Genomic DNA, 13,770 nt, shown 5'->3' with positions numbered 1-13,770 from the left:
TAGAATTAGAAGTGGAGTGTGAAGATTTGACTGAATTGCTTGAATGTCACAATAAAACTTAAATGGCTAAAGACTTGCTTCTAATAAGCAAAGAAAGTGGTTACTTGAGATGGAATCTATTCCTGGTAAGATGCTGTACAGAGTTTTAAATGACAACAAAGAATTTAGAATATTACATAAACTTTAGCTGATACAACAGCAGCAGGGTTTGCAAGGACTGAGTCCAATTTTGAAAGAAGCTCTATTAAACAGCATAGTGTAATTACAGAGAGCTCATTAGTGAAAGAGTTAATGGATGTGGCAAACTTCACTGTTGTCTTGTTTTAAGATCCTACCACAGCCCAACCTTCAGCAACCACCACCCTAATCAGTCAGCAGCCATCAACATCCAGGCAAGACCCTCCACCAGCAAAAACATCACAACTCACTGAAGGCTCAGAGAATGGTTAACATTTTTATCAATAAAGTTTTTTAAATTAAGGTGTGTAAATTGCTTTTTAGAAATACTGTTACTGTATGCTTAACATACTATAGTATATATAAACATAACTTTTATCTGTACTAGGAAACAAAAAAATTTCATGTGACTTGCTTTATTGGGATTATTCACTTTAATTTCAGTGGTTTGGAACTGAACCCACACTATCTTGAGGTATGTCTGTATGGATATTATCTATACATAGCAACTAATAAAATTTTGCCAGTCAAAAGAAGATAGATACATGTTCAATATTATCAGTAATTTGCACAAAAAAGTTGTTCATTTTTGCTCCTTCTAAGATCTTTGAAGAATGAAGTTGCACTCTTAGTGGTCAGCATACCCAGTGAGCTGCCAATTCACTGTATCTGTGACATTACAAGAATATTTGAACTTTGTATGCCTCATCTTACTGCTATTCTACAAGATGGGGATAACTGCACCTACTTCACAGGATTAGTGTAGGGCATTAATTACAAGTATTAACTTAATACCTACACTGCAATGAGGACAGTGCCTGTCACACAATGACTACACAAATATTAGTCAAACTCTCTTATTACATAGGTCCCTTGCGCTTACTAGCAAAATCATCACTGAGTCCTTGGACTACTTGTGTAAGGCAGACAGAAATGTCATCACTGCCTTAAACACTTCCCAACAAAATTCCTAAGATCATGACCCATGAAACCAGATTCAATTTTTATTTCTACTTCTAAAGTATTGAGAAATTAGTTTCTTTGGTTTGCCGGTCTCTAAAATTGGTACAACAAAGCCTGTCATTGGTAAGCTGTTGTAAAGATGAGGCAATACATTAAAACCCTAGGAGCAGCTCAGAACACACGGTGTTTCACAGATTTATGCACAGAATGTAAAGCTTACTGCTCAGAGTCATAGTAGTCCATCCGCTTCTTTTTCTTGTTGTAAGCGGCAACTCGAAAGGGAACGATCTCCAAGGTGATCAGGCCCGGGGCCATGGTCAGCACTTTGGCGCCATGAGTCGGCTCATAAAGATCCTTCCCTGTTTCTGGATGGGGCATGCCAGCAGGGTCTCGTCCAACAATGTAGAAGTTGGCTCCGGCAACCATCCGTGCTCTGCAATGCCATTGGACCTAGAATAGAAATGGTCACATTAGATAACCGTGATTTCATGACCAGTGCTTAGAAGTAGGAAGTGGATAATAAATGCATACACTTCTTATATAATCAATATCTATCAGTAGGAAATCTCAACAAATTAAAATCATCATCTTGGGAAGCCAGGGGGGGAAAAAAAAAAAAAAACCCTTCCAAAAAACTCTACAAGTATATATGTATATGGAGCTGGGAAGCATAAAACAAGCTGTTGGCTGTGACTTAACAGCCAGCTACTTTCAAAGGTAGCTCTGTAGCCTATACCATCACACTGACTTACTGTTTAAAAACAAAAATTACTTGGTCTAACACCTAGAACTACAGCAATCTAGAAGTTAGAGTAACTGGAAGAGAGCATCATTCTCATTAAAACAAGAAGGAAGCGAATCCTCAAAGGTTAAGTGACTCAGCCAACAGACTGTAGGACAAACCCAGGTCCACACATTTGGTCTTAGTTCCCTCGCAGTGTATGGCTCCATTATTTAGTAATTTACAAAACCATCTCAGTTCTATATGAATAGCTGTATAAATGATGACCACTTCATATCATTTCATCTCTCTTGATAGCATCTCTTCTAACAAGTACTTTATATCAACATAGTTCATAAAGTGCAAGAATATGAAGGCAAGCCCAAACCCTGTATTTGAACAGGTTACCCTGAAGATTTTCAACTTTTCTAGTTGTTTCTGCTGATATTGACATCTATATTTCAAACAGTATGTGCATACAGTTGTAACTTGACTGTTAATTTTAGATATTATATACTGTCATCCCTCAGTATGTGTGGATGCACAAGTCCCAGAGTCAGCCCACTGTATTCAAGATTCTGCATCCATGGAATCAATCAAGCACAAATCATGTAGTACTGTACATACTTACTGGATAAAAACCTGCATATAAGTGGACCTGCACAGTTCAAATTTGTCATGTTCAAAATTATAACAGAGGCATTATTTCCACATTATTATTTCCTACTATAAAAGAAGATATTTGGCTCTTACTCCACTATCTTCATTCCCTATCCCATTTATTCAATAAACACTGTGGTATCAATACTTTGGTGAAATAACCACTTATCCGTAAAATGGGGATTACAATCTTATTTACTGGATAGAATTTTTAATAAAATTAACATGTAAAAAAACTGAGGACTTAGAATAGTACCTGGCACAGAGTAAGTACACAATAAATGTTGGCTGTTATCATCTTTATTTTACTCCTCTCCTTGTACAACTATTTTTCCTATAGTTAATAATTGCCTTAATTTGTTTTCTGCTTGCTTAGGTTTCCATATATTTGTGTTTCTAGATACCTTGTACTATCTTTCTTCCTAAACACACAGTTTAATACAATTCTCAGTCTCCCTACAACTGAGTTCTGATCAAAGAAATGAAAGCCAAAGTGATGTGTGCCACTTCCAGACATGGGTCATTAAAAAGCCTCCTGAGCACTAGCCTAGTTTGCTTTCCTCATGAGCCAGCTAAAGAGAAAGGACCCCCAAGGCCCTATAACTTCCTCTTTTTCCACTACAGTGTTACTTCTGCTTGCAGTGAGCTGCAGTAGTTCTGTTTGCACCAGATGGCAAAACAAGAAGCTAGAAGACCTTTGTTCTCCACATACACCACCTCTTCCTCCATCTACCCTAGATTCAGCTCTTCATGAAATATCTGCTCATCTCCCTCTGCCCCTCCACAGCAGACACACAGAAGAATTCCACTTGTTCAGACTCAATTTGTATCAAGGGGTCAGTCAGAATCAAATCATCAATTAAGTACTCTGCAACTCCACTTAAATGTAAAATCTTTTCTGGCTCATGAAAAATAGCTACTGCTTACGGAGTTAAATCAAAAGGGCAATCTAAGTTTTCTGAACTTAGGTGAACTTACTTTGCTCATTATATATTTATGTCTGGATGCTTAAATCATTCAAGTGCCAACTGGTCAATAAACCAGGAATATATTTCAAAAGCATGATGGTGACATGGACCAGTTTTAACTCTGCCTTGTAAAACTGTCAGAAAATTTAATTGCTTCTCTGACTTCTTTAGAAGTTATATGAGTAAATTAAACATAAACACAACAAACATGGAGTCAGCTTTCTCCTGCAGGTGACCTAAAAGGTTTCAATGTATATTTTAATGAATGGTTCCCTTATGAGAAAACTTTATGATTTTTAACAGCCATGAGTAAGCAAATCAAATGTCATTCTTCCAAGAAAGCCTAGTGTGAGTCAACTTATAACCTACTGAACAGGTAATATGTTTTAACGAAGAGAATGCAAGTCAGCCATGGCTACTGGTATCTGGTTAAGAACACAGGCTTTCAAATCAGGCTATCCTAGATATGAATCCTAGCTTTGCCCCTCACTGACGGAAGAAGCGATTTCCTTATACAAGCCTCAGTTTCCTAATTTATAAAAATGAGAATGATAACACTTAATGCATAAGATTGTTGGAAGTTTTGAAAGTACTCAGGATACTACCTGGCCTTCAATAAAGAAAAGTTGTTATTACTGCCACTATTACTATTACTCTGTTGGCGGGGTCCAGCCTCGGCAGGATCCAGGGGTACCCTCAGGATGAACGGCGTTGGCGAGAGAAAGAGAGAGATAGACAGAGAGAGAGAGAGAGAGAGAGAGAGAGAGTGACCAGACTGGGGGTGCAGCAGAGTCTGGCAAATCTTTATTTTTTACCGTAGCTTTTATATTCTAAGTTAGGACATTTCTAAGGATAAGATAGTTTAATATTACATCAGCTTATCCTTCACTAAACGAGGGTGTTTTCTGCATACTTCTTTGTGAGAGTCTTGTACATTATCTTCTGGCCATGGGGCCTATTGACATTTTATGACCTAGGTGAATGCAAAGCTGTTTTCCGTAATCTATTCTTTAATGAACACAAAGGTCAGTCCTTTTGCAGAAATTATCAGTTAAATTTATCTAAAAGGTTTACCACACAAAGACTCTGCAGCTCCGGTGAGGCAGCCCCTGTTTAGCATTCCTGGTTAAAATGAACAATTCTGAACTCTTATTTTTCTAAATCTTTAACCACTTTTAGAATAATATTTCTGTGTTCTCTAATAGGGCTTCCTCACCCCCGAAGGGCTCTGTGCCTATTAGGGCCTTCTGTGTGATCAGCTTCTTTATTCTGTTTATGATTAAGGTGTTGTGAGCAGTCATGTGCATTAGTATGCATTTGCCAAGCAGGCTAGAATGCCAGCAAAGGGGTCTAAATTGAAACACTCCTTTCATCCTGGATAATCTTATAGGATCCCACCGTCTGGAGGACATATTGATCAAAGTTCTAAGTTGATTCTGTTTGGAGAGAGATCGGGGAAGGCCTTCTACCTGTGTCACAGAAATTAGGGAGTAGTCTAATATAGCAAGCATCAGAAAGACAGAGATCATCTTTAAGGTGAGCGCCGGGGCAGCTTTTCGAAATCCCTGAAGTCCTGATCTGCCTTGCTTGTCAGGTCTTCTCCTCATGACCTTGTCACCAGTGGGATCTAGTGTGCCGGCTCCCAGCACTCTGTGAAGTATTTCCTGACAATCACAGCTGAATTAATTGCTTCCTGACCAGAATTCCTAAAGAAAATCCCTTTCCTCTCTGAAGAAAATGACATGCTGCCCAGAAAATGGTTGTTAAAACCCAGAAAGAGCTGTCTGTCTATCTGGCAGACTGAGGTCAAGATGCATTCCTTACCTTTTTATGCCACTGGCTAGCATGATTACCAGGAAACTGCATACTGAAGAAGGACTACAATATATGCCTGAAAGTTTACTATGAACCCCTATAAGAATCTGTAAATGGCCAACTTAACAACAAATGAATTATTTTCTGCTTTACTTTCATCTGTGTAGCAAAGACCAAATAGCTTTGTCATTTTTTTCTGATTATAAGAGTAATTTAATTCACATGTGGCAGACACTGCTCATTGCCTCCACAACAACTGATTTCTCTTTGTCCTGATCTCCCTATTCCTTGATGACAGAAACCTCCCCGTAAAGGACGAAAAGGCTACGTCCTTGCTTTCCGAGCAATGCAGCATGGGCACCTGAGCAAATAACAATCTCTTGGGAAGTTGTCTAGAGGATTCCTGAAAAACTTTTCTTCCTCATTAATAAAACTTTCAACTGCCACTTACCTGAAATGTCTTCACTTCATCTTTAAATTTGCTTGACTATAGAATTCTAGATTAATAGACATGTTTCTACTTTTTTTTCTCTCTTAAAAATGCTACTCCATTGCTTCTAGCTCATAACGCTCTTGAGAAGCCAGCCATCACTCTCTGCTTTTAAGGTTCCTCTCTATCATAAATTTTCAGCAGGTTGGCTACTCTGTGCCTAATTGTGGTTTTCTTTGGATTTATCCTTTCTTATATTTATTGGGCTGCTTGAATTTGTAGGCTGATGTTTCCCACCAATGGCAGAAAACTTTCAACCCTTTTTTTGCCAAAACTTTTTGTGCCACATTCTCTCTCTCTTCTTTCAGAACTTCACTTATACACATGTTAGATGGCTTGAGGTTGTCCACAAGCTACTGAGGCTTTGCTTCTTTTCTCCCATTTATTTTCCTTTTTCAAAGAATTCCTACTGACTTTTTAAACTCACTGACCTTTCTCTTCTGCCAACTCCAGTCAGCTTTTAAGTTTATCCAATAAATGTTTCTGTTTCAGATACTACACTTTTTTAGCTCTTGGTTTTCCACTTGATTTTTTTCAGCTTCCACTTTTCTGAGAGTCCTCACCCATAAGACAATATTTTTGTTTAAGAAGCTTCAATGTTCTTATTGGCTAATTCCAACATCAGTATCATCTAAAGGCACGCTTCTAGTGAAAGTTTTTATTCTGGATTATAAATCAGTTCCTTGCTTATTTCCAATAATTTGTTGCTGTATGCTGGACTTGTGAATGAATGGTTTTAAGGAGCCTGAATAATGCTGTTTTCCTTTAGAATGTTGAGAGCCTGATTGCAGCAGGCAGGTAATTTACTGGCACCTCTTCTTATCTTTTTGAGGCTCAATTTTAAGCTCTACTGGGCAGGTTCAGTCCAGTTTTTTGGGCCAATTACCAACCTACTGCCTTTCAACTCCAAATTCACCCTTAGTATTTGCTGAGAAAATGGATTGAAAGCTAAGCATTTCTCCTTCACAGCGAGCACAATGTTAAATCAGCAGAGGGCATTAGAGGGACACTGGAGAAGGAAGGATGTGTAGTGGTACCTGAATATGGGGCTATTTGGTGGCACAGGGGTCCAGCAGCAAACCCAAAGTGCACACTTCTTCAACAACCTCAAAGCCCTAGCCTGAGTCCAGTGATCACCTCGCTACAGTCCTCCTAATGCAAACTCCAGTGCACTCCAAGCCTCCCACCAGCAGCTCCCTGACTTCTGCTTACTCATGTATCCCGCTGTGCTCAACTGGGCCTCAGAGGGTTGCTTCCTGCATTAATTGCAACATGGGTATCCCATACTGTGCACCAATCTGGCAGCAAGCCAGCTCCCAATGAATGTCCTGACCCCTACTGAGCTTACCAGTCTTTAGCCTCAGCTAGCCTGTGAACCAGAGAGAGGGTAGTTTCCTGTTATCTGGCATCTGTGAACCAGTGTGGTCCAGAGAGTCCACTCAACTTCACCATCCAGTGGGATGAAACCATACCTTTTCCAATGAGATCTGAAGCCCAGTCTTGGGGAGAGGATCCCTTTTCCAAATCTACCCTTCCTTTGGTAATCTCCCTCAGCCCTAGGGTACCCTTTAGAGTTCACTCTGCATTTTTTTAGTTACTTCTCTACTAAAGTTTAATAATTCTTTAAACTTCCCCTGTCCAATTCTGTGTGATTTCCCACTTCCTGGCTGTAAACAAATTGATATCACGCTTTCTGTACAGTGTGGCCTATTTTCCAAAAGCATGTGTTTCTGGTGTCTCAGTTGCATACCTAAGATGTTAACAAGATTTCTCTACTTTAGCTACACTGGAACGTCATCTTTCAACAGTGAATAACCTCTAGTACCTTCAATCCACTCTCAAACTTACTGTAGCCACTCTATACCAGGCCTCAGAGTCTTGCCCTGCACAAATGCAGTCCAAGAAACTCTGGGGAACACCCTCACATCTTCTGTTGCCCTGAAAGTGAAAGCGTTAGTCACTCAGTTGTGTCCGACCCTTTGTGACCCCATGGACTGTAGCCCACCAGGCTCCTCTGTCCACGGAATTCTCCAGGCAAAAATACTGGAGTGGGTTGCCATTTCCTTCTCCAGGGGATCTTCCTGACCCAGGGACTGAAAGCAGGTCTCCCGCACTGCAGGCAGATTCTTTACTAACTGAGCCCCAGGGAAGCCCTGCCTTAGTTCTGTCCTGCAAGTCTTGTTGCTTCAGCAGCGCCGAAACCCAATCTCTGCCTTCTTAGCTCAACAGGTGTATTTATGCAATGGAATACTACTCAGCCACAAGAAAGAATGAAATCCTGACATTTACAACATCAATGTATCCAGAGATTATCATACTACCTGAAGTAAATCAGAGAAAGACATTTATAAGATATCACCCATATGTGGAATCTTAAAATACTGGTACAAATGAACTTACTTAGAAAACAGAAAGAGACTCACAGACATAGAAAACAAAGTTATGGTTACCAGAGGGGAAGGGAAGAGGGGAATAAACTAGGACTATGGGATCAACAGATACACATGGCTGTACATAAAATAAACAAGGATTTACTGTAGAGCAGTACAGCATATTCTGTATTGTTACTATATTCATTATTTGGTAATAACCTATAACGGAAGAGAATCTGAAGCTGGACACCTGAAACTAACACAATATTGTAAATCAAATCAAATATAAAGGATGGGAGAACAACAACAACTCACCATCAGCAATTGTCATTGAAAAAAATCAGCATTTGTTTCAGAATTTCCTCCCCAAGTACATTTTTGCAGCTAATGTTTTTTGGCTCTACATAACTTACTTCCACAATGTAAGCAATACAAGTAAGAATTAAGTTTTGCTACCCAATAGTGCTAAAAGGGGAGTATTCACAATTCAAATTATAATCAGTTCTCAAATAAGACTGATCTATGCAAATCCTGTAATGGTTCTCCCTGCCATCCATCACAGATTAAGATGTTGTGCAACTAACAAACCAAAAATCAGTGACATAGGAATCTAAATTACTTATCTCCATACACAGAATAGTTACAATGTAAACACTTTAGAATTAGAATAGTTCTTGAATCATCACAATATGATGTTTAATCCATTACCCCTTTTTATAAACATAAAAGTCTCATTTGCTCCCTGACTCCATTAGAAAATAGTTATCTATCATCTACCAAAATCAGATTGATTATATTCTTTGCAGCCAAATTTGGGGAAGCTCTATAGAGTCAGCAAAAACAAGACCGGGAGCTGACTGTGGCTCAGATCATGAACTCTTTATTGCCAAATACAGACTTAAATTGAAGAAAGTAGGGAAAACCACTCAACCAAGCAGGTATGACCTAAATCAAATCCTTTATGACTATACAGTGGAAGAGAGAAATAGATTTAAGGGACAAGATCTGATAGGCAGAGTGCCTGATGAACTATGGAGGGAGGTTCGTGACATTGTACATGAGACAGGGATCCCCAAGAAAAAGAAATGCAAAAAAGCAAAATGGCTGTCTAAGGAGGCCTTACAAATAGCTGTGAAAAGAAGAGAAGTGAAAAACAAAGGAGAAAAGGAAAGATATACTCATTTGAATGCAGAGTTCCAAAGAATAACAAGGAGAGATAAGAAAGCCTTCATCAGTGATCAGTGCAAAGAAATAGAGGAAAACACCAGCAGACGAATGGATAAGGAAGCTGTGGTACATATACACCATGGAATATTACTCAGCCGTTAAAAAGAACTCATTTGAACCAGTTCTAATGAGATGGATGAAACTGGAGCCCATTATACAGAGTGAAGTAAGCCAGAAAGATAAAGAACATTACAGCATACTAACACACATATATGGAATTTAGAAAGATGGTAATGATAACCCTATATGCAAAACAGAAAAAGAGACACAGAAGTACAGAACAGACTTTTGAACTCTGTGGGAGAAGGCGAGGGTGGGATGTTTCAAAAGAACAGCATGTATACTATCTATGGTGAAACAGATCACCAGCCCAGGTGGGATGCATGAGACAAGTGCTCGGGCCTGGTGCACTGGGAAGACCCAGAGGAATCGGGTGGAGAGGGAGGTGGGAGGGGGGATCGGGATGGGGAATGTGTGTAACCCCATGGCTGATTCATGTCAATGTATGACAAAACTCACTGAAATGTTGTGAAGTAATTAGCCTCCAACAAAAAAAAAAAAAAAAAAAAGAAATAGAGGAAAACAATAGAATGGGAAAGACTAGAGATCTCTTCAAGAAAATCAGATACCAAGGGAATATTTCACACAAAGATGGGCAAAATAAAGGACAGAAATGGTATGGACCTAACAGAAGCAGAAGATATTAAGAAGAGGTGTAGGAATACACAGAAGAACCAGACAAAAAAGATCTTCATGACCCAGATAATCACAATGGTGTGATTCCTTACCTAAAGCCAGACATCCTGGAATGTGAAGTCAAGTGATCCTGAGGAAGCCTCACTATGAACAAAGCTAGTGGAAGTGATGGAATTCCAGTTGAGCTATTTCAAATCCTGAAAGATGATGCTGTGAACGTGCTGCACTCAATATGCCAGTAAATTTGGAAAACTCAGCAGTGGCCACAGAACTGGAAAAGTCAGTTTTCATTCCAATCCCAAAGAAAGGCAATCCCAAAGAATGCTCAAACTACTGCACAATTACACTCATCTCACATGCTAGAAAAGTGATGCTCAAAATTCTCCAAGCCAGGCTTCAACAATACGTGAACCATGGACTTGCAGATGTTCAAGCTGGTTTTAGAAAAGCCAGAGGAACCAGAGATCAAATTGCCAACATCCTCTGGTTCCCTGAGAAAGCAAGAGAGTTCCAGCAAAACATCTGCTTCTGCTTTATTGACTATGCCAAAGCCTTTGACTGTGTGGATCACAATAAACTGTGGAAAATTCTGAAAGAGATGGGAATACCAGACCACCTGACCTGCCTCTTGAGAAATCTGTACGCAGGTCAGGAAGCAACAGTTAGAACTAGACATGGAACAACAGACTGGTTCCAAATAGGGAAAGGAGTATATCAAGGCTGTAAATTGTCATCCTGCTTATTGAACTTATATGCAGAGTACATCATGAGAAACACTGGGCTGGATGAAGCACAAGCCAGATCAAGAGTGCTGGGAGACATATCAATAACCTCAGATATGCAGATGACACCACCCTTATGGCAGAAAGTGAAGAACTAAAGAACCTCTTGATGAAAGTAAAAGAGGAGAGTGAAAAAGTTGGCTTAAAGCTCAACATTCAGAAAACTAAGATCCCATCACTTCATGGCAATTAGATGAAGTGGTCCCATCACTTCATGGCAATTAGATGCAGAAACAGTGGAAACAGTTACAGACTTTATTTTGGGGGGCTCCAAAATCACTGCAGATGGTGATTGCAGCCATGAAATTAAAAGACGCTTACTCCTTGGAAGGAAAGTTATGACCAACCTAGAATACATATTAAAAAGCAGAGACATTACTTTGCCAACAAAGGTCTGCCTAGTCAAGGCTATGGTTTTTCCAGTAGTCACGTATGGATGTGAGAGTTGGACCATAAAGAAAGCTGAGCACAGAAGAATTGATGCTTTTGAACTGTGGTGTTGGAGAAGACTCTTGAGAGTCCCTTGGACTGCAAGAAGATCCAACCAGTCCATCCTAAAGGAGATCAGTCCTGGGTGTTCATTGGAGGGACTGATGATGAAGCTGAAACACTAATACTTTGGCCACCTGATGCGAAGATCTGACTCATTTGAAAAGACCCTGATGCTGGGAAAGATTGAGGGCAGGAGGAGAAGAGGATGACAGAGGATGAGATGGTTGGATGGCTACACCAACTCAATGAACGAGTTTGAGTAAACTCCAGGAGTTGGTGATGGACAGGGAGGCCTGGTGTGCTGTGGTCCATAGGGTCGCAAAGAGTTGGACACGACTGAGCGACTGAACTGTACTATACTGTATCTACCTCTCTTAAACCTACCAAAAATTTTGGTAAACTTAATATTCAGTGGCTTCTGGGAGAAAAACAACTTATTTTTCAAATTTAAAATTATATCATAAAACTACAAAACTGGACTATACCACATGACATATAACACCACTAGTACTATATCATCTTCTTCCTACCCCACAGTGGAGTAATTCCACTGTCCTAGAAATCTGGCAGATTAAGCATATGATATTTTCAATTTTGTTTAATTAAAAATACTGAAGATAACAAACAGATCAGTTATTTAAGTCCCTACTTAAATCACCTATTTCTTCATACATTTCACATCAAAATTTTCTTTAACTGTAATGAAGTCTCTTAAAGTAACCACATCAAAAAGCCAAATTCATATATTCAACTGATTTGTGAAAGAACTTCAGACACAGAAGCTGGTTTTGTAATGCAAATTTTCTTTTTCCAAATTGTCTAAAATGTACTTGCTGCAAAAATTCTTTAAAGTCAAACCAACTAACTATTTTTGTCAGGTAAAAACATCCGTATTTTCATTCATCTCTTGAATGTCATGTTAAAATACCTCCACATCTTGGTTATACATTATCACAACACTTTAGTATTAACCTATTTTCTTGAAATTCCCAGATCTTAATGGTCTGCCTCTTGATTTCTCAATGGCAAGAACCATTTTAAACTCTTCACGTTGACTGGGAAAACCTAGAGAGGCAAATGAAAGACAAGGTTTATCCTTCCCATCATGTAGATCCTGGGTACTTATCATTTCCAGTCTCTGCACAACTACACATTCTAAGCACTTCTACCAATTCTCATAGTTCTGCACAGACATGGAACAATATTCAGTCATCGTGAGAGTCATATTTCTGATTTGCAATGTGAAAATTATGAGATCTACTTACACATTCCATTCTCCAACTTGTAGAAGAGAATTAGACACACCTTATAATTACTCCTATCACACAATTTTAAGAGTTGAAAAGGAATGTTTAGATTGTGGAATCCAAACCCTTCATTCTGAACATCAAGAATTGAGGCCTGATACACAAAATACAGACTTGCCCAAAGATTTCCTTTATCTTCAAGGATAAACCTCAGTTCTCTCAGGGTTCAAAATAACATAACTCAAATGTAAGAGAAGGATTTGTTCAGAACCATCAGCAACCAAACTGTTTTATTTTTGTAAATTACTTTGCCCTGGTTGAGCCCAGGCCACTGGCAGGTGTGAAGAGGGTCATGGGAGAGAGAGCAAATCAACAGTCCTCCTCCCCCTTCGGCCTCCCAAGCCCAGGGACCCCAAAATTTGTTTTTGGTAAACGCCAAAAGTCTTTGACTCTTTTCTGTCTCTCCACCCCCTTACTGATTATTATTTTAAGGAACCACAGGAAGGCAACATGATGGTATGTCATTGGAAAACATTTCATGAGTTCCTTCACAGGGGAGAGGGAAGAAAATAACAGGCACTAGTTATTAAGTTCTTCCTAATATGAAAACAAAGTGTTTTATGAATATTTCATTTAATGTTTAGAGTAAATCAATCAGATAGTCAATGTTTCTGTTTTACAAATAAGAAAACTTTCAATAACACATTCAAAGTTGCAAAATGAACAACTATGAGAAGGAGTATTTGAAATCGGGTCTCTCCAATGCCAAAGTCCATGCATACCTATTCACATGCAGCTACTTAAACTGTGTCATGCCCTCCAAGATAGGACTCAGAGCAGGAGAGAAAATACAAGCTAGTACTACATTTAGGGAAGAAACAGCATAGATTACAACTGCAGGAAAAAGTGAAAGGCCAAACTAAAAGACAATATTTGATCTTGATGTTGCCAGAGTAAGAAACAGACAAAAACAGATTCTGAGCTGAAAGTCCAAGGAAAAGTCAGGAGGAAAACAGGGTATATTCCTCCTTCCCTGTGAAAAGCATCTAACACACCTATAAAATCTAACGTCTCCGAATTAAATTAGCGATTTCACTTTTCAAGATACATACAAGCTAAAAGCATATAAAACAGACGCTGCTGCTCAGTCGGTCAGTCGT

General features: G+C 39.2%; 1 protein-coding gene across 1 annotated transcript in view; it reads right to left on the bottom strand.

Moving 5' to 3' along the window:
• The window catches only part of PAPSS1 (3'-phosphoadenosine 5'-phosphosulfate synthase 1), a 111,034-nt gene that overhangs the window by 17,997 nt on the left and 79,267 nt on the right, over positions 1-13,770 (bottom strand). Inside the window, exon 11 of the mRNA XM_043870951.1 lies at positions 1,361-1,590. Within this exon, the coding sequence (XP_043726886.1) occupies positions 1,361-1,590 (230 nt within the window). The remainder of the gene's footprint in view (positions 1-1,360; positions 1,591-13,770) is intronic.

This window comes from Cervus elaphus, chromosome 17, assembly GCF_910594005.1.
Source record: "Cervus elaphus chromosome 17, mCerEla1.1, whole genome shotgun sequence".
Classification (NCBI taxonomy): domain Eukaryota; kingdom Metazoa; phylum Chordata; class Mammalia; order Artiodactyla; family Cervidae; genus Cervus; species Cervus elaphus.
Note: the sequence above shows the minus strand (reverse complement) of the source record. Positions and strands in the feature narration are given on the sequence as shown.